General features: G+C 45.1%; 1 protein-coding gene across 1 annotated transcript in view; it reads right to left on the minus strand.

Moving 5' to 3' along the window:
* Positions 1-24,924, minus strand: part of UNC13C (unc-13 homolog C) — a 1,075,146-nt gene that overhangs the window by 415,850 nt on the left and 634,372 nt on the right. The window contains exon 20 of the mRNA XM_075345771.1: positions 552-637. Coding sequence (XP_075201886.1) covers positions 552-637 — 86 coding nt within the window. The remainder of the gene's footprint in view (positions 1-551; positions 638-24,924) is intronic.

Raw genomic sequence — 24,924 nt, forward strand, 5'->3', positions numbered from 1 at the left:
TAAAAAACACTACAAAAATGCAACATTTGAACTTAACGTTACAGTTTTTCCTAAACAAATGTTATGCAGTGGGGCAACCACCCTGAAAAAAAGGATCCTCGATCCCAAAGGAATTTTTACCCTAATCCTCCTCTAATGTCTAAACAGCTCATCATCAACACTGAATGGTTCATCATCACTTAGAGAAAGAGCAAATTAGTGACGGGAGAGCAATAGACACAGCAGCGGGTAGTAATTCATTTTAGCTATATTTTTGGCTCTTCGGCACCAGGACCTGCATTAAATGTGGTGAGGGCTGGGATGATATCAGAGACTTCCTGCTATTAAGTTGCACAACAGTGGTGTTTATTTGCTTGTTATAACAATTCTTTCACTGATTTTAATTTTCTTTTTTATTGCTGACACTAATAATTTTAGGATATAAGAATAATAATACTGCATGCTGCTAAAATTGAATGGTAAAGAGTGAAGCCTATATACTGCAATGAAAACATACAAAATGCTCATCATGTCACCTATACACATAATAACTATCTCCAGTGTATTGTTACCTTCCATTGCATACTTCATATCCTGGGCAAATAAGTTCCACATCACCTCTGCACTTTGTTTTCCCATGTTAAGCTCCTGAGGAAACCTGGAATAGAAATCATCCCATTAGCGTTTTCAAGTGGCATTCAGTACAGATATTGTATATATTATTCAGGCTTGCGAGTATGAAATACTTCACTTTTATTCACTGTATTTTTGGAGCTCTGGATCATTCTTATTTTATATATAGGTAAAGGTCCACTGACATTGAAAACTGTGCTGCTTTTGTCTATAATATATATAGAGTGGGTAAAATAAGTATTGAACACGTTACCATAAATATATTTCTAAAGGTGCTATTGACATGAAATTCCCACCATTCAATCTACACTGGCAAAGTAAGCAAACCATAGAGGTCCATAAATTAAAGGAAATATGTCACCAGATTTTTCTCACCTAATTTGAGAGCGGCATAACATAGGGGCAAAGATCATGATTCTAGCGGTGTTTCACTTATTGGGAGGCTAAGAGGTACTTTGCACATTGCGACATCGCTACTGCGATATCGTCGGGGTCAAATCGAAAGTGATGCACATCCAGCGTTGGTAACGACGTCGCAACGTGTGAAGCCTAGCTGTGCCGATAAACGATCGCAAAAGCGTCGTAAATCGGTGATCTGTGTAGTGTCGGACATTTCCATAATCTCGCACCAATAGGAGATACGATGTTATTCGTCGTTCCTGCAGCAGCACACATCGCTGTGTGTGAAGCTGCAGGAGCAAGGAACATCTCCTTACCTGCCTCCATTGGCTATGTGGAAGGAAGGAGGTGGGCGGGATGTTTACGTCCCGCTCATCTCCGCCCCTCCACTTCTATTGGCCGCCTGCCGTGTGACATCGCTGTGACGCCGCACGACCTGCCCCCTTAGGAAAGAGGCGGGTCGCCGGCCAGAGCGACGTCGCAGGGCAGGTAAGTGCGTGTAAAGCTGCAGTAGTGATAATGTTCGCTGCGGCAGCTATCACAAGATATCGCATGTGCGACGGGGGCGGGTACTATTGCACTCGGCATCGCTATCATCAGCTAGCGATGTCACAGCGTGCACTGTACCCCTAAGTGTAGTTTTGATAAAATCACTTATTGAACAGCAGTAGATCATCATTAGAGGACTACTCGGCATGTTGTCAGGTAGTCCGGCATATACATGAACTCAGTATAACTGCTAGATCTGCAGCAGAGAAAACATTGATTTTATCTAAATGGCAGCAAATAGCACAGTAAGTGACACATCGCTGAAATCAGGGTCTTTGTCTCTATATTATGTTGTTCTCAGATGAGGTAGCAATAATTTGGTGACAGATTTCCTTTATGGTAAATTAAGCTGAGTTAAATTAAGTTAAGTTATACATTAAGTGTAATAATGAAAACTGACACAGGGAAAAAGTATTGACTAAATGAAGAAAGAGAGGTGAAAAAGCCACAGAAAGTCATGACTCCAGGTTAAAATGTATCAGCAATTAGAAAGAAATACTACCACTTAGTGAAAAAATAATATCAGCTGGTTCACTGATAGCCTTTCAAAAAGTGTCTAATTACCAAGGTGCCACACAAGAAACATCTCATGATGGCTAAAACCAGTGAGCTGTCTCAAGACATCTCCAGCCTTACTGTTGCAAAACATACTGATAGCATTGGTTACAAAAGAATTTCAAAACTACTTAAGGTTCCAGTGAGCACTGTTGGTGCCATAATATGGAAGTAGAAAGAAAAACATTTCACCAAAAAACGGCTACAATCAGGTGCACCCTGTAAGATTTTAGACAGAGGAGTAAAAATAATTATCAGAAGAGTTGTCAAAAAGCCAAGAACCACCTGTGGAAAGTCCTGGAATCAGCAGGTATAATTGTTTCAAAGAAAACAATAAGAGGTATGTACCCTTTCTTTATTTTACAGAAGGCCATGAACGTCCATACATATCCTACAATAAAAAGCAATAAGGAGTATAATGCCTAAAATGTAATCTTTTATTTCTCAGATTAAAATAAGACTAAACCATAAGTAACAAATTTAAATATGGTGATACAGGTATAGGGAGCGAACGGAGAATAGTTACATCCAAATACAAACAAATAAATATTGTCTCAATGAATAAAGGCACTGTATGTTCTACATGGGGTATAAATATTGTGTATTGCAGTGTCCACGTGTTTGAATATATCTATTTGTATCTTATCTATTTCAAAGTGTCCACATGCTTAATAACAAAAGTACTTAAAGTGTCAGTGTGCCTTATCCAGATGTAACTTATAGGTATATAAAGAACCTCATTATTATTATTATTATTTATTATTATAGCGCCATTTATTCCATGGCGCTTTACAAGTGAAAGGGTATACGTACAACAATCATTAACAGTACATAACAGACTGGTACAGGAGGAGAGAGGACCCTGCCCGCGAGGGCTCACAGTCTACAGGGAATGGGTGATGGTACGATAAGTGAGGACAGAGCTGGTTGCGCAGTGGTCTACTGGACTGAGGGCTATTGTAGGTTGTAGGCTTGTTGGAAGAGGTGGGTCTTGAGGTTCCTCTTGAAGCTTTCCACGGTAGGGGAGAGTCTGATGTGCTGAGGTAGAGCGTTCCAGAGTATGGGGGATGCACGGGAGAAATCTTGTACGCGATTGTGGGAAGAGGAGATAAGGGAGGAGCAGAGAAGGAGATCTTGTGAGGATCTGAGGTTGCGTGCAGGTAGGTACCGGGAGACTAGGTCACAGATGTAGGGAGGAGACAGGTTGTGCATGGCTTTGTATATCATGGTTAGTGTTTTGAACTGGAGTCGTTGGGTGATGGGAAGCCAGTGAAGGGATTGGCAGAGTGGCGAGGCTGGGGAATAGTGAGGGGAGAGGTGGATTAAGCGGGCCGCAGAGTTTAGGATAGATTGGAGGGGTGCAAGAGCGTTGGAAGGGAGGCCAGAGAGCAGGAGATTGCAGTAGTCGAGGCGGGAGATGATGAGGGCAATGCACTAATGTTTTTGCTGATTCTTGGTTAAGGAAAGCACGGATCCAGGAGATGTTTTTGAGTTGTAATCGGCATGAGGTGAAGAGGGCTTGGATGTGTGGCTTGAAGGATAGAGCAGAGTCGAGGGTCAGTCCAAGGCAACGAGCTTGTGAGACTGGGGAGAGTAAGCGACCATCGAGTTTGATGGAAAGGCTTGTTGGAGGAGATGAGTGAGGAGAAGGAAAGACAATGAATTCTGTTTTGTCCATGTTAAGTTTTAGGAATCGCGCAGAGAAGAAGGATGAAATAGCAGACAGACATTGTGGGATTCTGGTTAGTAGAGAGGTAATGTCAGGTCCAGAGAGGTAGATCTGTGTGTCATCGGCATAGAGATGATACGGAAGCCGTAGGACTCAATGAGCTGTCCCAGGCCGAAGGTGTAGATGGAGAACAGCAGGGGTCCAAGAACTGAGCCTTGGGGGACACCGACAGATAGGGGGCGAGATGAGGAAGTGGTGTGAGAATGGGAGACGCTGAAAGTTCGGTCGGTTAGGTATGAGGATATCCAAGATAGAGCCAAGTCTGTGATGCCCAGACCTCATCACTACAATATGTGTGAGGAACACAAAAATATTGTGTGCATACAGTTAGGATTAGAGATAGGTAAAGCCACAGATGTTCGGGTTCGGCGGGTCAAGCATGACTTAATGAAAAAAGTCTGGTTTGGGATTAGATTTGAACCCAAACTTGAGCCCTGATGCTGAATCCCATATAAGCCTATGCAACGCAAACTTGTGTGCTGTAAAATGGTGTTAGTAAGATTAGAGGGCTGTAAAAGGAAGTAAAATGGGGTTTAGAGCAGGACAATTATACTTATTGAGTTTCTGTGTGGCTATCACACTGTTTCTGTGTCGGATAGTTAACTCTCATGAATATTCACTGTTTCCCCCGCACACCCTCTGTGACAGCGTTTTGTGGTTGGTTACACTCAGACTGCAGGCGTGCCCAAGGACCCAAGGTGGTTGAGAGGAGACAGGTCCTGGGAAGGACACCTAGCAGTATGGCCCTGGGTTTATAACTCAGAGAGATAACAGGTCAGGATGGAACAGTACATGAGATGCAGGGAGTGCCCAGGTGGTAGTTCCTTAAGCATCAGAGCTAGAGAAGCTAAATCTGGCCATATTGGCAAAATAATCCTTTTAAGGCCTCCTTCACACGTCCGTGTCTCCGGTACGTGTTTGGTCCATTTCCTCACGTGCTGGAGACACGGGCACACGTATACCCATTAAACTCAATGGATCTGCGCTCATGTTCGTGTTTTGCCATGGACCGTGTGTCCATGTGGAGCATACGTGTGCCCGTGTGCTCCACACGTAGACATGTCCGTTTTTGTCTGGCATCATGGGTGTCACACGGATGTGATCTGTGTGACACGCACCAGAGAAAACACACATGTCTGTGAATTAAAAAGAATTTCTATACTCACCTTCTCTAGCACTGCTGGCTCTGCCGCTACTGGCACTTGCTTCCAACCCCCGCTTATTATGCTCATTGCATATTCACTCCACTGCGGGCCGGAAGCAGCAGCAGTAGACAGTCGGCAAAACCGAAGACCGTAGATAAGCACCATGGACAGCAAAGCCAAGGACAGGTGAGCAGAAAGTTCCCGTTCTCGGTGTGTTATCGCGGATAGCACACAGAGAACACACATATGCCATAAACACGGTACACGGAGGGCAATATGAACCTTTGATACATCCGTGAAAAACGTGCATGATTTTCATGGATGTGTGAAAGAGGCCTAAGAGGAAGAAGAAGAGGAACTAAGGGTTGAGAATAGGACTCTCACCAACTGAACTGTAGTACTGAACTGAGTTGTGTTAAAGGAACTAAGGTTATGATGAAGAAGTAGAAAGATTGTGTTTGGAGAAGTAATGGACTGTGAATGGCAATAGAGAGGAGGGGGAGGAAGGATCAGCACATCTGAGTAATTGAGTCCAGTTAAAACAAAATCCTTCATTTCAACAATTCAACCTCTTTATGACTGTCTTACGGATTAAAACGGTGGCAGAAAAGGGTATTTATTCTGATTCACCATTTTAAAATGGTGGCAAGGAAAAAGTCTGTGGCACCCCCCAGCATCAGAAAATCTCCGGGGTTTCAGCTACCGGTTAGCTGAGACCCTGAAGATCATGAATAGGGCTGTTTTGTCCGGTCCCCGGTCATGTGATCACTGGTACACACCGTGTAACCGTGATGATGTTACAGTAAATGGCGGCGCCGGTAAAAAAATGATTTATCTCCCACCTGGCATGATCAAACATGTCAGATGGGAGATAAATCTCCTATCCCATTCCCCTCTGGTCCCCCGGTGTCGCCAAAGTCCCCCCATCAACCTCCGCCCTGTCTCGATCTTCCAAAATGGTCCTCCCTTCTGGTGCATAGGCTGCATTCATCCTCCCCCTCTGATTTCTGTCACATGTGACATGTCACGTAAGACAGAAAAGTCATCCCCAAGTCCAGCCAGGTCCCCCACCATCAACCACTGATCTCCCCATTATCTCCTGCAGTGCAGATCCCCCGCGATCCCTCCTCTTCCTTCTCAATAGATCCTGCCACAAGCACAGACAAAGGCTGTCAGCCAGCTCCCTACAAGCAGTGTCACTGAGGTTACTGCAGCTCACACTGCTGTGCTGTGGAGCCAGGGAGAGTGAGTACAGTATTCTCAGGTCACTGCACTCACACTCCTCACATGCAATGCCTGCACTTGCAGAAAATGAGAGATACAGTGCCTTGCGAATGGATTCGGCCCCTTTGAATTTTTCAACCTTTTCCCACATTTCAGGCTTCAAACATAAATATAAAAAAAAAATATTTTATGGTGAAGAATCAAGTTGAACAAAATTGATTGCTTATATTAAAGCTTTATAAAAAATAATAAACTGAAAATTTGGGCGTGCAATATTATTCCGCCACCCTTTTAAGTTAATACTTTGTATTTGGCTGCATCTCTGATCAGTCTTCTCCTTGTTTGACATAAAAATTTTGAGGGACGGCCGGGTCTAGGTAGATTTGCAGTGGTATGATACTCCTTCCATTTCAATATGATCGCTTGCACAGTGCTTCTTGGGATGTTTAAAGTTGTGGAAATCTTTTTGTAACCAAATACAGCTTTAAACGTCTTCACAACAGTATCACGGACCTGCCTGTTGTGTTCCTTGGTCTTCATGATGCTATCTGCACTTTAAATAGAACACTGAGACTATCACAGACCAGGTGCATTTATACGGAGACTAGATTACACGCAGGTGGCTTATATTTATCATCATCAGTCATTTAGGACAATATTGGATCATTCAGAGATCCTCAATGAACTTCTGGAGTGAGTTTGCTGCACTGAAAGTAAAGGGGCCGAATAATATTGCACGCCCCACTTTTCAGTTTATTAATTTTTACAAAAGTTTAAAATAAGCAATACATTTCGTTCAACTGCACAATTGTGTCCCACTTGTTGTTGATTCTTCAACATAACATTAACATTTTTATCTTTATGTTTGAAACCTGAAATGTGGGAAAAGGTTGAAAAATTCAAGGGGGCCGAATTCTTTCGCAAGGCACTATATGTTCGCTGAGCGTGCCCCACATATTCTGAAAGGTCAAGAGTCGCTGTGGTACCTCCAAAATTGCAGCAGACCAGATTTCTTTTTTCTTTTCAATAAATTGGTGAAAGAGGGAATGTGTTGAGGAGCAATTTTTGAAATATTTTTTTTTTGTCTTTATTTTTTCTATTACTGACAGTTAGTAATATTGGATATCTGATAGACGCTGCAACATCACTAACCGCTGGGCTTCATGCCAGGTGACATTACAGCTGGTATCAACCCCATATATTACCCCGTTTGCCATCAAACCAGGGTAACGGTATGAGCCGGGTCGAAGCGCCAGAGTTGGCACATCCTAATGGTTGCGCTACTTCTGGGGCGGCTGCGGCCTGCTATTTTTAGGCTGGGAAGAGCCAAATAACCATGACTTTTCCCACCCTGAGAATACCAGACCACAGCTGTACGCTTTACCTTGGCTGGTAATCCAATTTGGAGGGGACCCCATGGTTTTTTTTTTTAACTATTTATTTATAAATAATTAAAAAAAATCAGCCTGGGGTTCCCTCCATTTTAGATAACCAGCCAAGGTGAAGCTGCCAGGTGTGGTCTGCAGCTTGCAGCCATCTGCTTTACCCTAGCTGGTTGTCAAAAATGAGGGGCCCAATGTCATTTTTTTTTTTTTTTTGCAAAATACAAGGCTTAGCACCCTTTAGTGCCACATGAAAGTCACTAAAGTCACTATACCCCTGAAGAAAATCTTTGATGGTTCTAGTTTCCAAAATGGGGTAATTTGTGGGAGTTTCTGCGGTATAGGTACCCTAGGGTCCCTGCAAATGCAAAATTGAAATGGTGCTTCTTCCATTCCGAGCCCTACCGTTTGTCCAAACAGAGGTTTTTGCCCACATGTTGGGTATCCCTATGCTCATAAGAATTTGGATAACAAACTGTGTGGTCCAATTTTTGGTGTTTCCTCTTGAAGAAGTGATAAATTTGGTGCTAAAGCAACATTTTTGTGAAAAAAATGAAATTTTTTAATATGATGACCTAAGTTTATCAAATTCTGTGAAGTATCTGTGGGTTCAAAATGCTCACTATACACCTAGAAAAAAAATCTTGAGGGGTCTAGTTTCCAGGATGGGGTCACTTGTGGGAGGTTTCTGCTGTTTAAGTACCTTAATGCGGGCGTCACACGAGAAGATAAATCGTGCGATCGCATAAGCGATCGCACCCGTCCCTGTCGTTTGTGCGTCACGGGAAATTAGTTGCCCGTGGAGCACAAAGTCGTTAACCCCCCGTCACACGTACTTATCTCTCGGGCCAATAGAAGCGGAGGGGCGGAGATGACGTAAACATCCCGCCTACCTCCATCCTTCCGCATTGCCGGCGGGACACAGGTAAGCTGTGTTCGTCACTCCCGGGGTGTTACACGGAGTGATGTGTGCTGCCACGGGAGTGACGAACAACTGGCGCGCAGAAGGAGGAACGAGATTATGAAAATGAACGACGTGTCAGTGATGAATGAGAAGGTGAGTATTTCTGCTCGTTCATAGGTGTCACACGGTACGATATCTCTGACGATGCCGGATGTGCGTCACTAGCGACGTGACCCCGACGACATATCGCCAGATATATCGCACTGTGTGACGCCTGCATTAGGGCCCGGCAATTGCAACATTGAACATCTGAACTCTCCCTTTTGTCCAAACAGAGGTTTCTGACCACATGTGGGGTGCAGTTTATAGAATGGTGTCACTTTTGGGCATTTTCTGTGATCTAGGCCACTCAAAGTGACTTCAAAGGTGATATGGTCCTTAAAAAAATGTTTCTGTAAATTTTGATGGAAAAAATGAGAAATTGCTGATGAACTTTGAACCCTTCTAACTGCCTAACCCAAAAAAATGTTGTTTCAAAAATTGTGCCGATGTAAAGTAGAAATGTAGAAAATGTTATTTATTAACTATTTTGTGTGACATGGCTCTCTGGTTTAAGGACATAAAAATTACAAGTTTCAAAATTGCAAAATTTTCGAAATCTTCCTCAAATTTCCGATTTTTTCACAAATAAAAGCAAAAATATCGTTCTAAATGTATAACTATGCTGAATTACAATATGCCACGAAAAAAACAATGTCAGAATCACCGAGATCCGTTGAAGTGTTCCAGAGTTATAACCTGTGAAAGTGACACTGGTCAGAATTGCAAAAAATGGCCTGGTCATTAGGTACACAATTGGCTTCTTTCTTAAGGGGTTAACACAAATTGAAGCTATAACATGTTTAAAACCTAACGTTACGTGTTTCTGGCATACTACCCATGCCCCTAGTCATAGGAAACATCGAGTGAATGTCAAAGGTGATGTTTAAACAGTCAGGCACCATTATTATTGTGAATGACAATGCTACGTGTTGTGAAAGAAACATACAATGATGTTATGCACCCGCTTTTTACTGTACAGAATTCCTACCAAGTTATCATCAAGTAAAAAGTTTATTTTAGAATAGTGGTCCCCTTAATTGAACTTTTCACCATTTGGTCCTGGCCAGCCTGAGTCAATAGCATCATGTGGCCTGCAAGGCCCATATAGTGCAAGTTCATGAAATGTGAAAGGGCATAAAAGACAACAACCACACCCATGGCTACCGCTCCACACAACATTACAATAAAGTTGAAATTATGGTGGACATTTCAGCAAGACAATGATCACAAATACACAGCCAAGGAAACTGTCAATTGGTTTCAGAGAAAGAAAATAAAGCTACTAGAATGGTCCAGCTAATTACCTGACCTGGATACAACACAAAATGTATGGAAGGAACTAAATGTCAGAGTTCATAGAAGGAATCTTCAGGATTTGAAGTGTTTGTGTAGATGAGTGGACCAAAATGACACCTGAGCAATGGCATGTGACAAGTTTCGCCATACAAGAGGTGTCTTGGAGTTGTCATCACCACCAACAAAGGCTTTTGTACAAAGCATTAAATATATTACAGTAAGCCTGTTCAATAGTTTTTACCTGTTTAATCTCTATCACTTATCACTAAATTTATGGACATCTCCTGTTTTATTTCTCTGCCTGTAAACATTGGATGGGTTGTTATGGGCATCTGGTTAAAAATTCATGTCAATAGCACCTTAAGAAATATATTTACTTAGAAAGTTTGGTACCATGTTCAGAACTTATAATAATAAGTTTTATTTCTATAGCGCCAACATATTCCGCAGCGCTTTACAATTCAGAGGGGACATGTACAGACCATATAAGACAAATACAAAATAACAAAATTAAGACTTAAGGCCCATTTACACACAACGATATCGCTAATGAGTTATCGTCGGGGTCACGGTGTTGGTGACGCACATCCGGCCTCGTTAGCGATGTCGTTGTGTGTGACACCTTTTTGCAATCCGTAACGATCGCAAAAAGGTGTCAAATCGTTCGTTGTGTACACGTCGTTCATTTTTAAAAAATCGTTCCCCGTTTGGAACGCAGGTTGTTTGTCATTCCTGCGGCAGCACACATCGCTATGTGTGACACCGCAGGAACGAGGAACAACATCGTACCTGCAGCTGCCGGCAATGAGGAAGGAAGGAGGTGGGTGGGATGTTCCGGCCACTCATCTCCGCCCCTCCGCTTCTATTGGGCGGCCGCTTAGTGACGCCGCTGTGATGCAGAACGAACCTCCCCTTAAAGGAGAGATTGATCGGCGGCCACAGAAACGTCAGTGAACACGTAATTGTGTGTGACGCTGTAGTAGCGATATTGTTCGCTATGGGAGCGATCAGCAGTGACGCGCCAATGACGTGGGCGGGTTCTATCGCTAGCGATGTCGCAGCGTGTAAAGCCCGCTTAAGACTAAGTACTTATTTAACCTGCTATATATGTGTTTTTCAAACATTTATTTTTACAGCCTGCAAATAATGCATGTTTGAGCTACATGAAAACTGCTATGCCTGGTACTTTGGTAGTTCCCCCCATGATGGTACCATGGTCTATGAGGCATATACTAAAAACACAGGAATAAAGCTCCTTAAGGCCTCCGACACACATCCGTGCCGCCAGTACGTGTTTGTCATTTTTTCCACGTACCGGCAGCATGGAGACACGTTCAGCAATGCTACCCTATTGTAGCAGGCACACACACGTAAAACCACACAGAACGTGTGTCCGTGTGCGTTTGTACGTGTGTGCGTTTTTCTACACGCTGACATGTTGGTGTTTTCTCCGGTAGCATGGGTGTCACACGGCCCGCACCCGTACCACACGGATGTAGTGTGGATGCGGTCCCGTGTGACACGCGCCGGAGAAAACACACGTGTCAGAGAAAAAAAAAACCCTTAACTTACCTTCTCCAGCCCTCCTGTCTCTGCCGCTGCCGTCACTTGCTGCCGACCGCCGCTCATTATTCTCATTTAATATTCACTTCACTGCGGCCGGAAGCGGCAGCAGCGGGGAGACGGGAGGGCTGGAGACCGAAGATTAGCACCACGGAAAGCAGGAAGGACCACGTGAGTATATAAATAACCTGTTCTCCGTATGTTATCACGGATAGCATGCGGAGAACACACGTGGCCCGCACGTACCAGAGACATGTACTTACCTGCACGCAACACGCAAGAGAAATACGTGTCTCTCGGCACGTGCGTGATTTTCACGTGAGTGTGTCGGAGGCCTAAGACAGTGCTTTCTTTCTATAGGGTGTTCTCCCCAAATCCTCATCATGTATTAATACAAACATCTTAAAAAAAAAATACCGTACACATAATTGACATCAATTAACCAAATTGCATCATCTCTAACAAAACCTTTTCCAAAGTACCCCAAATGTTACCAGTGTTTGTAAAAGGTTCCACTGGTTGCAACCTCATGCATTTCTTTATGAGCAATTGTTCCTTTTATTATATCCAGGCAATTGAGGGTTACAACATCGTGTATGCTCACTACCTACGTTCAGCAACGATATTAAAGAAGTGAACGACGTGTCAACGAGCAACGATTTTTCATGTTTTGCGCTCGTTGACCGTCGCTCATTGGTGTCGCACGCTGCGATGTCGCTAATGGCGCCAGATGTGCGTCAATAACGACGTGACCCCGACGATATATCGTTAGCGATATTGCAGTGTGTAAAGTACCCTTAATGCTAAGTTACAGCAACACTTTACAGGTAAGCGATCTTTACTAGCAGCGCTGCTTCTCCACCATATGTTCATTACTGTAGTGCTGTCAAGAGAAACAATTGTGAGCATATTCTTTCACACATAACCCACCAATAAATAAAAAAAAGCAAAACAACCCTGAGGATGTTACTATACGCGCTGATTTGTTATTTGCTAAAGCGCTCATAAAAGGATACAGTCCTGAGCACAAAGCTCTACACAAAAGCCATCAATGGGAAAAAAAGAGAAATTTAACTGATAAAATAAAAGTAGTCTGTGGCAAAGAAGGACAGCTGAGCACAGAATAGCAAATGTAGTTCTCCACATTATTAAGACTTCATACACTTTCCAAGCCTGTCTATTTCAGTCTAAATTCAAATAAAAGAAGTCAGAGCTTTAGGGGGTTGGAAAATAGCAAGAAGCAGGAGGTATCAACAAGGGACCACAATGTAATAATTAATGATGGGCAAACTTGGACTGTAAAAGTCCAGATCCGTGCAGGATACATAGTATCCATGCGCCGACCCTGGGCCCGGGGTTCTGAGGGAAATCCAAGAATCTATCTGGATCTGGGTATCAGGCTAATTAAAAAAAAAGAAAGAAAATAGGGATAAAGCAGGTGCGAAATACTTACTGGAATCCACGTGACTGTAACACTACTTCCGGGGCCACTCATTATTACTTCCCCCAATCACTCACAGACTCAGCATCTGTGATTGGTTGCAGTCAGACTATGCACCCTCTCTGTGTGACAGCAAGTCCGACTGCTTGAAATCGCACACACTATCTGCGTATGTGTAATTGGCGTAGGGTCCCCCATATTATGATACCCAGCACAGTTCAAGCATACAGCTACAGGCTGCAGCCCTTAATCTTGGCTGTCTATCAAAATAAGAGGGACCCCAAGTGGCTTTTTTTAATTACTTAAATAAATAATTTTAAAAAATGGCCTACGGTCCCCCCAATTTTGATATCCAACCATGATAAAGCCGACAGCTAGGGGCTGGTATTTCAGGATGGGGAGGCCCATGGTTATTGGGCCCCCCTCAGCCTAAAAATAGCCCCCTGCAGCCACCCAAAATCCTGGCACTTTACCCAGCTCATACCGATTGCCCTGGGGCAGTGGCAATTGGGCTAATATCAGCCTTAGATTAGTATTGGGAGATGTCTATGAGACTCCCCATTACTAATCTGTAAGTGCAAAGAAATAAGCACAAACACCAAAAAAAACCTTTGTTTGAAATAAAATACGAAAAAAACCACTTCCTTTCACCCTTTTCTAAACCCCAAACATCCAGTTCCGACAATTCACAAAAGGTCCCTGGACGATCACGGCTCTGCTACATATATACTGAAGTCACGGCACACGGGCACAGAACATGTCCACACACTATGGGCTTCAGGCAATGACTGATTTAGCCACAGCTGTGAGTGGTGACATTACTCAGTTTAAAGGCACTGTCACACATAACGAGATCGCTAGCGAGATCGCAGCTGAGTCACCGTTTTGGGGACGCAGTTGCGATCCCGTTAGCGATCTCGTTATGTGTGACACTTACCAGCGATCAGGCCCCTGCTGTGAGATCTCTAGTCGTTGCTGAATGGTCCAGGTCATTTTCTTCAAAGGCGATATCCTGCTGGGCAGGACACATCGCTGTGTTTGACACTGTGTAACAGGATCACAGTGACTGCTGAGATCGTTATACAGGTCGCTACTGCGATCTGTATTGTTCTGCATCGCTGGTAAGATCTGACTGTGTGACATCTCACCTGCGACCTCCCAGCGACTTACCTGCGATCCCTATCAGGTCGCATCGTTTTCGGGATCGCAGGTAAGTCGTTATGTGTGAAGGTACCTTAACTGTGGTCATGGCTGGAGGTTCCACGGTACCCCACCTGTGACCGCTGGTAAACTGACCTCAGGTGACCTTATTAAACTCAGTGACCTCACGGACCTGTATCTTCTGGCAGAAAACTGTGGGGATTTTTGCCAAGAGATGTAAATTTGGTGCTGAAATTTATACACCATATTCCAGCACCAAATCTGCATCTTCTGGCAAAAAAAACAACATCAAAACAAGATGCCTTTTTGATGAAGTAGTGATGTGATTTTTTTTGCCAGGAGATGCAGATTTAGTGCAGGAATATGGTGGATAAATTTCAGTACCAAAACTGCTGTGCAGAGACTGGTAAGTATAACACACGTTCTCTAATCCCCGTAGCCCTTTCTAGGGGGATTAGAGAACGAGAACCATCTTAGAAAGCATGATTCAGGTCCCCTTAGAATTATATGGGGATCGGAATACAAGCTGATATCTGGGATTAATTTTGGTCCCGAACTATTTTTTGCTTTTTTTAATCCGGTTGGACCACCAATATCTGCGGGTTTCCCCATCACAAGTAATAATGTTTCCAACACTTTATTAATGTTATTAGTGTTTGAAAAAAAAATATTTTAAAGTGAGAAAATCCCTTTAAAGGCATTCTGTCAGCATATTTTTCATACCTCATCTGAAAGAAAAATAATGTAGGCAAAGAGACTTTTAATCCAGTGATGTATCACATAGATTATTGGCTGACGCCATACTAAAAAAAAAAGAAATCAAAGAATTTAGATTCAGGAAAAGAGCAGAGCTTCTATCACCCAAACCAGCCTATCAATAGAGATTCTGCATTGACTGAGGTGTCAATCACAGCAGGGGGCATGTCCAACATGCAAGTGAGTTTCTAGTACTGTAATGGTAATCACGGGGTAATAAATTCTTTAGTTTACGTAAACAATTGCACACACTGAATGTCTGGGGTCTTAAGGTCCAGTCACACTAAGCAACTTACCAGCGATCCCAACAACGATAGGGATCGCTGGTAAGTTGCTAGGAGGTTGCTGGTGAGCTGTCACACTGCGACGCTCCAGCGATCCCACCAGCAACCTGACCTGGCAGGGATCGCTGGAGCGTCGCTACACGAGTTGCTGGTGAGCTCACCAGCAACCAGTGACCAGCCCCCAGCGCCACGTGGAAGATGCTGCGCTTGGTAACTAAGGTAAATATCGGGAAACCAACCCGATATTTACCTTGGTTACCAGCGCACGCAGCTACACGTGCAGAGAGCAGGGAGCAGCGCACACTGAGCGCTGGCTCCCTGCTCTCCTAGTACAGCACACATGGGGTTAATTACCCCATGTGTGCTGTAGCTACATGTGCACAGAGCAGGGAGCAGCGCACACTGCTTAGTGCTGGCTCCTTGCTCTCCTAGTTACAGCACACATCGGGTTAATTAACCCGATGTGTGCTGCAGCTACATGTGCACAGAGCAGGGAGCAGCGCACACTGCTTAGCGCTGGCTCCTTGCTCTCCTAGTTACAGCACACATCGGGTTAATTAACCCGATGTGTCCTGCAGCTACATGTGCACAGAGCAGGAGCCGGCACTGACAGTGAGAGCGGCGGAGGCTGGTAAGAAAGGTAAATATCGGGTAACCAAGGACAGGGCTTCTTGGTTACCCGATGTTTACATTCGTTACCAGCCTCCGCAGAAGCCGGCTCCTGCTGCCTGCACATTTAGTTGTTGCTGTCTCGCTGTCACACACAGCGATCTGTGCTTCACAGCGGGACAGCAACAACTAAAAAATGGCCCAGGACATTCAGCAACAACCTCACAGCAGGGGCCAGGTTGTTGCTGGATGTCACACACAGCAACATCGCTAGCAACGTCACAAAAGTTGTTCGTTAGCAGCGCTGTTGCTAGCGATGTTTCTTGGTGTGACGGGGCCTTTAAGCTGGTGTCACACATAGCGACAACGACAACGACGTCGCTGCTACGTCACCATTTTCTGTGACGTTGCAGCGACGTCCCGTTGCTGTCGCTGTGTGTGACATCCAGCAACGACCTGGCCCCTGCTGTGAGGTCGCCGGTCGTTGCTGAATGTCCAGCTTCATTTTTTGGTCGTCACTCTCCCGCTGTGACACACACATCGCTGTGTGTGACAGCGAGAGAGCGACGAAATGAAGCGAGCAGGGAGCAGGAGCCGGCGTCTGGCAGCTGCGGAAAGCTGTAACCACTGTAAACATCGGGTAACCAAGGGAAGACCTTTCCCTGGTTACCCGATATTTACCTTCGTTACCAGCCTCCGCCCTTGCTGCCAGTGCCTGCTCCTGCTCTGTGCACATGTGGCTGTAGTACACATCGGGTAATTAACCCGATGTATACTGTAGCAAGGAGAGCAAGGAGACAGCGCTAAGCAGTGTGCGCGACTCCCTGCTCTCTGCACTGTGACATGTAGCTGCAGTACACATCGGGTTAATTAACCCGATGTGTACTGTACCTAGGAGAGCAAGGAGCCAGCGCTAAGCGCGGCTCCCTGCTCTCTGCACATGTAGCACAGCGACGTTATGATCGCTGCTGCGTCGCTGTGTTTGACAGCTAAGCAGCGATCATAACAGCGACTTACAAGGTCGCTGTTACGTCACAGAAAATGGCGACGTAACAGCGACGTAGTTGTCGCTGTCGCTTAGTGTGAACCCAGCTTTAAGCTTTAAGCTGGGTTCACACTAAGCGACAGCGACAACGACGTCGCTGTTACGTCACCATTTTCTGTGACGAAACAGCGACCTTGTAAGTCGCTGTTATGATCGCTGCTTAGCTGTCAAACACAGCAACGCAGCAGCGATCATAACGTCGCTGTGCTACATGTGCAGAGAGCAGGGAGCCGCGCTTAGCGCTGGCTCCTTGCTCTCCTAGGTACAGTACACATCGGGTTAATTAACCCGATGTGTACTGCAGCTACATGTCACAGTGCAGAGAGCAGGGAGCCGCGCACACTGCTTAGCGCTGGCTCCTTGCTCTCCTAGGTACAGTACACATCGGGTTAATTAACCCGATGTGTACTGCAGCTACATGTCACAGTGCAGAGAGCAGGGAGCTGCGCACACTGCTTAGCGCTGGCTCCTTGCTCTCCTTGCTACAGTATACATCGGGTTAATTACCCGATGTGTACTGCAGCCACATGTGCACAGAGCAGGAGCCGGCACTGGCAGCAAGGGCGGAGGCTGGTAACGAAGGTAAATATCGGGTAACCAGGGAAAGGTCTTCCCTTGGTTACCCGATGTTTACGCTGGTTACAGCTTACCGCAGGCTGTCAGACGCCGGCTCCTGCTCCCTGCTCGCTTCATTTCGTCGCTCTCTCGCTGTCACACACAGCGATGTGTGTGTCACAGCGGGAGAGTGACGACCAAACAATGAAGCTGGACATTCAGCAACGACCGGCGACCTCACAGCAGGGGCCAGGTCATTGCTGGATGTCACACACAGCGACAGCGACGGGACGTCGCTGCAACGTCACAGAAAATGGTGACGTAGCAGCGACGTCGTTGTCGTTGTCGCTGTGTGTGACACCAGCTTAACACCTGACCGCCCCCAGACGAAGGTATCCACCGAAACGCCGTGCGTCGGGTTGACGCTTCATCATGGGTCTCCTGCATTACATCAGGTACATCCTCTCTCCTCCCTATTAGGTGCAGAGCAGCAAGTTTTTGGTTCTATGCTGTCTTTATTGTATATCCCATATTGAACCTGTTGATAGTTTCATTCTTGCTTGCATCTATATATTTTTCTTATATAAATCTATACAGCACCAGTATTAACCCTTACCTTCCATTTGTTGTGCTGTGAAGATTATTGTAATACCTCTATCTTTTTTCATATGATCTTTGGCTAATTTAATGCTGGCATGCATGCATGCACTGCCCTGAGACTGAGAGGTCTTTGTTTGACACAGTCCTAGTGACTGTCTTTATACACATCAGCACAGAATCCAGGACACTTTTTAGCCTTTAGTTGATTAGACAATAACTACATTTATCATATTATTGCAAATTTTGTATGCTCTGTGTCAGAGGCTATATTGTGTCCCCCTTGCGATTAGTTCGTGTTTGGTCCTATTTTTTGCCGTTGACATAAATATGGGATATATCTTCTATTTTCATATATTGATATAAACATGAACTCAAGGCCTTCACAATTCTTCAGTTGTTTCACCATCTTAGAAAGCATGATTCAGGTAATAAATTCTTTAGTTTATGTAAACAATTGTAACACTGATTGCCTGGGGTCTAACACCTAGCGACTCCATCGATTACCTGTTCTCGCTGTCGGTAGCAGACAGCTGGAGATGCTCAGATTCTGAGTTGCCCCATCAACTGATAGGAGCCATATCTGGTTACTGCACATCCACCTCCCGTTAAAATCAATAGAAGGCATATGTGCAGTGCCCGCCCACAGTCGCTATCAGAAGATGAGGCAGATCTGGAACTGAGAACTTCTGGCTGCCTGCTGCCGCCGGTGCAGAGAGCAGCTGATTGGTGGGGATGCTGGGTGTTGGACCCGGCTGATCAGACATTGATGATCTATCCAGAGAATAGGCCATCAGTGTAAAAGTAGAGGACAACCTTTTTAAGAATGCATCTTATTGTGGGCCTTTAGGCTATGTGCGCACACTGCGTTTTTTTGACGCTGCGTTTTTGTGCGTTTTTGGCCGCTAAAACCGCACAAAAACGCACCCGCGTCAAAAAAACGCGGCAAAAACGCACGTGTTTTGCTGCGATTTGGTGCGTTTTTTGCTGCGTTTTGCTGCGTTTTTGCTCACTGCGTCTTTATGCGTTTTTTATCAGTGAACAAAAAAAAAAGGTCTGATGTCATTTCCTTCTTCAATGTGTTCTTCATTCTCCACTAGTGTATGCAGAAGAGCAAACAGCTGCAGAACTACAAGGCTCAGCATACTCCATCCAATAGTGTATGCAGGAGAGCAGACAGCAGCTGTCGAACTACAAGGCTCAGCATCCTCCTTCCAGGACTGTATGCAGGATTTCTTTGCCCCCCCAAACAAAAAAAATGACGTGGGCTTCGCCATATTTTTGTATGCTAGCCAGGTACAGCAGGCAGGTACGGGCTGCCCCCAACCCCCAGCTGCCTATTTGTACCCGGCTGGGAACCAAAAATATAGGGAAGCCCTTTTTTTTAAATTATTTCATGAATTTCATGAAATAATTTAAAAAAAAAAAAATGACGTGAGCTTCGCCCAATTTTTGAGTCCAGCCGGGTACAACTAGGCAGCTGGGGATTGGAATCCACAGTGCAGGGTGCCCATGCTTTCTGGGCACCCCCGCTGTGAATTGCAGTCCCGCAGCCACCCCAGAAAATGGCGCTTTCATAGAAGCGCCATCTTCTGGCGCTGTATCCAACTCTTCCAGCTGCCCTGAAGCCGGGTGGCTAGCTAGGTAATAATGGAGTTAGGGCTAGCTGTATATTATCAGCTAGCCCTAAGCCCGAAATTCATGGTGTCACGCCAATATTAGACATGGCCACCATGAATTTCTAGTAAAGATAAAAAAAAACCACAACACACAGAAAAATATTTTTATTAGAAATAAAACACAACACAATTAGTGACTCCATCTTTACTGAAATAAAGAACCCCCCTCCGCAGTAATCCTGGGTCAGGGTCCCGCGCCGTCCAATCCGGATCCAATATCATCTGATCGGTTTGCTGGAAGGCAAAGCGATCAGATGATGTGTCAGGATCAAGTGCCTGAATCACATCACACATCAGCTGATTGTATGAAAGCCGATTATACAATCAGCAGATGCATCGGTGCAAAAAAAAAAAAAAAAAAATAATACTCACTATGGGCTGATTACCGGCAGCTCCTGCAGCGATCGGGCGGGAGTCTGATCCCGTCCGATCGCTGCAGCAGCTGCCGGTAATCAGGGATGAAGTCTCCTGACGCATCCACTGATACCGGCCGGGCGCCCGCGTCACCGCGATACTTACGATCACCTGATGCGTCAGGTGACTGCATCAGGTGATCCATCGCCAGGTCCTGCATCCATCGGAGGTTTCACGGCCGTCTGCACACAGCCGGAGCGGCGATACCGTGAGAGGAGCTGGGAGCGGGCATGGCACCGGGAGGCTGCAGACAGGTGAGTATAACTTTTTTTTTTTTTCTACTGTTAACTTTTGTTTTCGCAGCCGCTTCCATCTCCCGCCCAGACATGGCGCCGCACGGCAGCATACATGCACAGGACGGGAGGTGGACGCAGCGGTGACGGTACCGGGAGGATTCAAGCTTCTGTATATACTGACAGAAGGAATCCTCTTCCTGTACACGTCACTTTACTACCCACCTCCTGCGTTTATAGCTGCGTTTTTGGTCTTCAAAACGCACCAAAACGCAGCTATTTGCGTTTCTCATTGCGTCTTTCAACATCCCATTGAACTCAATGGATGAAAAGCGCAGTGAAAAACGCGGGAATAATTGACATGCTGCGTTTTTGTGGCACCACAAAAACGCAGCTGAAAAAAAACAGATGTGTGCGGACAGCAAAAATTAAAACTCATAGACTTTGCTGGGGAAGCAAAGTCCTGCAGTTTTGAGGCCAAAAACGCACCCGAAAAACGCGCAAAAACGCCGCGAAAAACGCACTGTGCGCACATAGCCTTAGGAACCAGCATTTTTTTCCTTTATTGTTTATCATCATGTCAATATAAAGCCTTGTTTTTTTTGGAATATAGCAACAAGATATCTATCTTTTGGTCAGTCAACCAACAGGGATGTGTTACTCAGACAGGAGCCTGAGGAAGCAGGAGCTCGAGCTGTCATGACTTTATTGGGTCATCTAGGAGATGCCCTAACTTAAAGAGAGCTGTCATCATTACAGATCTTCTTTAATAAGTCATGATGCAGACAATACATAAAGACAGAGTTGAGTAGTAAATCGCTGTTGGCTACAGATGAAATTCAGAATCATAATCACATTTCATTTTTACTATCTGAATTTAGCATATTTCTCCCATCTTTGTTTGTTCTCTGCCATAGATTAATTAGTGTCATTCATGTATCCTCGTCTTTCCAATGTATGTTAAATCTGAACATTTGAAACTCAGAAATGAGCACAGATAGATCCCTTACAATTTGGATATATACATATATATATATATATATATATATATATATATATAATCACCATTTTTAGTAATGCACTTAGGAGAATGTCATCCTTTCTATAGTTCTGAAACAAATGTGTGTTTTGCCACAACTACGCAAATGTGGGAAGGAGAGCAGTGTATTTCTAGTTAATTAATGTATTGAGTACCTTTGGACTTAACAGAAAAAGCGCTCACAGCTGGAAATATTTGCCATCAATACAAGATTCTTTTCTCAGCATGGGCAAACTAACAGTGAAGAACAAGGCTTCAAAAACGACAGTAAATAAGTCTACAGGCATTCATCATCCTGTTGAACGATTAAAAGATAACTGCGGGGCTAGATTTTTAGGTCAATAACTACTCCTGATAAAAGCATTAGGTTCATCTTTCATCATTCATATTATTTCTAGGCAGGTCTAAAGAACTGATGAAACTGTTAGTGATTAAAAGTTTTTCTCTTAATTACAAATACCTAACCGCATGAGTCTTTGTACGCTTGTCAATTGTATCTACGCTTGCAGAATTAGGGTGCATTCACATATCGGTGTGAAATATCCAAGTGCTGTTTATGGGTCCAAGTGCTGTACGATGAAAAAATAGAGTCTGACAGATTTATAAACACATCCGTAAATAATGGATCCAAGAATGAGATCCATGAAGCTCAGCACATGTAATATTGTGATCTGCTCCTGTCTGAATAAGGCCCCCTTCACACACACGTGTCTCTGGTACGTTCTAGGTTTGTTTCCGCATGTACCGGAGAAACGGGCACATGTATACCCATTAAAATCAAAGGGTTCATGTTCACGCACGTGTTAATCCATTGGTCCGTGCCTCCGTGTGGAGCAGATGTGAGCCTGTGTGCTCCATACGGATGCATGTACGTTTTTCTCCGGCAGCACAGGTGTCACGCGGCCCGCACATGTACCACACGGATGTAGTGTGGTTGCGGTCCCACATGACATGTGCTGGAGAAACAAATGTGTCATTGTAAAGATAAAAAATAACACATACTCGCCTCCACCAGCCCTGCAGTCTCTGCCGCGGCTTTCATCTGCATTAAACCCCCAGTGAATTTCAACAGCGCATCTTCTTCACTGGGGGCCAGAAGCCGCGTCAGCGGGGCGTAGCCTGTGCCGGACACTGTCATTCAGCACCACAGACAGCTCCAGAAAAATCAGGTAAGGCGGGACTTTCCGTTCTCCGTGTATTATTACGTATAACACATGGAGAACACGCATGTGCCACAAACATGGCACACGGGGAGCAAACCACCCCTTTAATACGTCCGTGAAAAAACAGTTCGTTTTTTTCATGTGCGTGTGAAGGGGGCTTAAGACATACTCAGTGGGCTGTGTGCTGTCTGACAAAAAATAGGGCAGCACAAAACATTCACATGAATATGTGTGTGTGCATCCAAAGGGTTATATCACAAGGAGCTTTCTACAAACATCTCCAGCTGTTATGGTGGCGTTAGGACCTGTGAACACTACAGATTATGTCACTCTGCCTGCTAATTTCTCTGATGTCTGTGATCAGCGCAGTTAGACTCAAGTGTTGACCCACAGACCTGTAGTTCATAGGCAGGCTAGGAAGAGTTAATCTCTACTCGGCTGCTTGTTAGGCTATGTGCACACGCTGCGTTTTTTTGACGCTGCATTTTTGTGCGTTTTTGGCCGCTAAAAACGCACAAAAACGCACCTGCGTCGAAAAACGCGGCAAAAAACGCACGCGTTTTGCCGCGATTTGGTGCGTTTTTTTGCTGCGTTTTGCTGCGTTTTTGCTCACTGCGTCCTTATGCGTTTTTTATCAGTGAACAAAAAAAAAAAGGTCTGATGTCATTTCCTTCTTCAATGTGTTCTTCATTCTCCACTAGTGTATGCAGAAGAGCAGACAGCTGCAGAACTACAAGGCTCAGCATCCTCGATCCAATAGTGTATGCAGGACAGCAGACAGCAGCTGTCGAACTACAAGGCTCAGCATCCTCCATCCAATAGTGTATGCAGGAGAGCAGACAGCAGCTGTCGAACTACAAGGCTCAGCATCCTCCTTCCAGGACTGTATGCAGGATTTCTTTGCCCCCCCCAAAAAAAAAAATGACGTGGGCTTCGCCATATTTTTGTATGCTAGCCGGGTACAGCAGGCAGGTACGGGCTGCCCCCAACCCCCAGCTGCCTATTTGTACCCGGCTGGGAACCAAAAATATAGGGAAGCCCTTTTTTTTTTAAATTATTTCATGAATTTCATGAAATAATTTAAAAAAAAAAATGACGTGAGCTTCGCCCCATTTTTGAGTCCAGCCGGGTACAACTAGGCAGCTAGGGATTGGAATCCACAGTGCAGGGTGCCCATGCTTTCTGGGCACCCCCGCTGTGAATTGCAGTCCCGCAGCCACCCCAGAAAATGGCGCTTTCATAGAAGCGCCATCTTCTGGCGCTGTATCCAACTCTTCCGGCTGCCCTGATGCCGGGTGGCTAGCCAGGTAATAATGGAGTTAGGGCTAGCTGTATATTATCAGCTGGCCCTAAGCCCGAAATTCATGGTGTCACGCCAATATTAGACATGGCCACCATGAATTTCTAGTAAAGATAAAAAAAAAACACAACACAGAAAAATATTTTTATTAGAAATAAAACACAACACAATTAGTGACTCCATCTTTATTGAAATAAACCCCCCTCCGCAGTAATCCTGGGTCAGGGTCCCGCGCCGTCCAATCCGGATCCAATATCATCTGATCGGTTTGCTGGAAGGCAAAGCGATCAGATGATGTGTCAGGTTAAACTACGTGAATCACATCACACATCAGCTGATTGTATAAAAGCCGATTATACAATCAGCTGATGCATCAGTAGAAAAAAAAAAAAAATAATACTCACTTATGTGCTGAATTACCGGCAGCTCCCGGAGCGATGGGGCGGGAGTCTGATCCTGTCCGATCGCTGCAGCAGCTGCCGGTAATCAGGGATGAAGTCTCCTGACGCATCCGCTGATACCGGCCGGGCGCCCGCGTCAGCCCGAGACTCGATCAGCTGATGCGTCAGGTGACTGCATCAGGTGATCCATCGCCAGGTCCTGCAAGCAAGGTCCTGCCCCGGGGAGACTGCACACAGCCGGAGCGGGAGCGGCGATACCGTGACAGGAGCTGGGAGCGGGCATGGCACCGCGAGGCTGCAGACAGGTGAGTATAACTTTTTTTTTTTTATTCTACTGTTAACTTTTGTTTTCGCAGCCGCTTCCACCTCCTGCCTGTACATGGCGCCGCACGGCAGCATACATGCACAGGACTGGAGGTGGACGCGGCGGTGACGGTACCGGGAGGATTCATGCTTCTGTCTATACTGACAGAAGGAATCCTCTTCCTGTACACGTCACTTTACTACCCACCTCCTGCGCTTATAGCTGCGTTTTTGGTCTTAGAAACGCACCAAAACGCAGCTATTTGCGTTTCTCATTGCATCTTTCAACATCCCATTGAACTCAATGGATGAAAAGCGCAGTGAAAAACGCGGGAATAATTGACATGCTGCGTTTTTGTGGTCACCACAAAAACGCAGCTGAAAAAAAACGCTGTGTGGGGACAGCAAAAATGAAAACTCATAGACTTTGCTGGGGAAGCAAAGTCATGCAGTTTTGAGGCCAAAAACGCACCCGAAAAACGCG

Source organism: Anomaloglossus baeobatrachus, chromosome 4 (assembly GCF_048569485.1).
Source record: "Anomaloglossus baeobatrachus isolate aAnoBae1 chromosome 4, aAnoBae1.hap1, whole genome shotgun sequence".
Taxonomy (NCBI): domain Eukaryota; kingdom Metazoa; phylum Chordata; class Amphibia; order Anura; family Aromobatidae; genus Anomaloglossus; species Anomaloglossus baeobatrachus.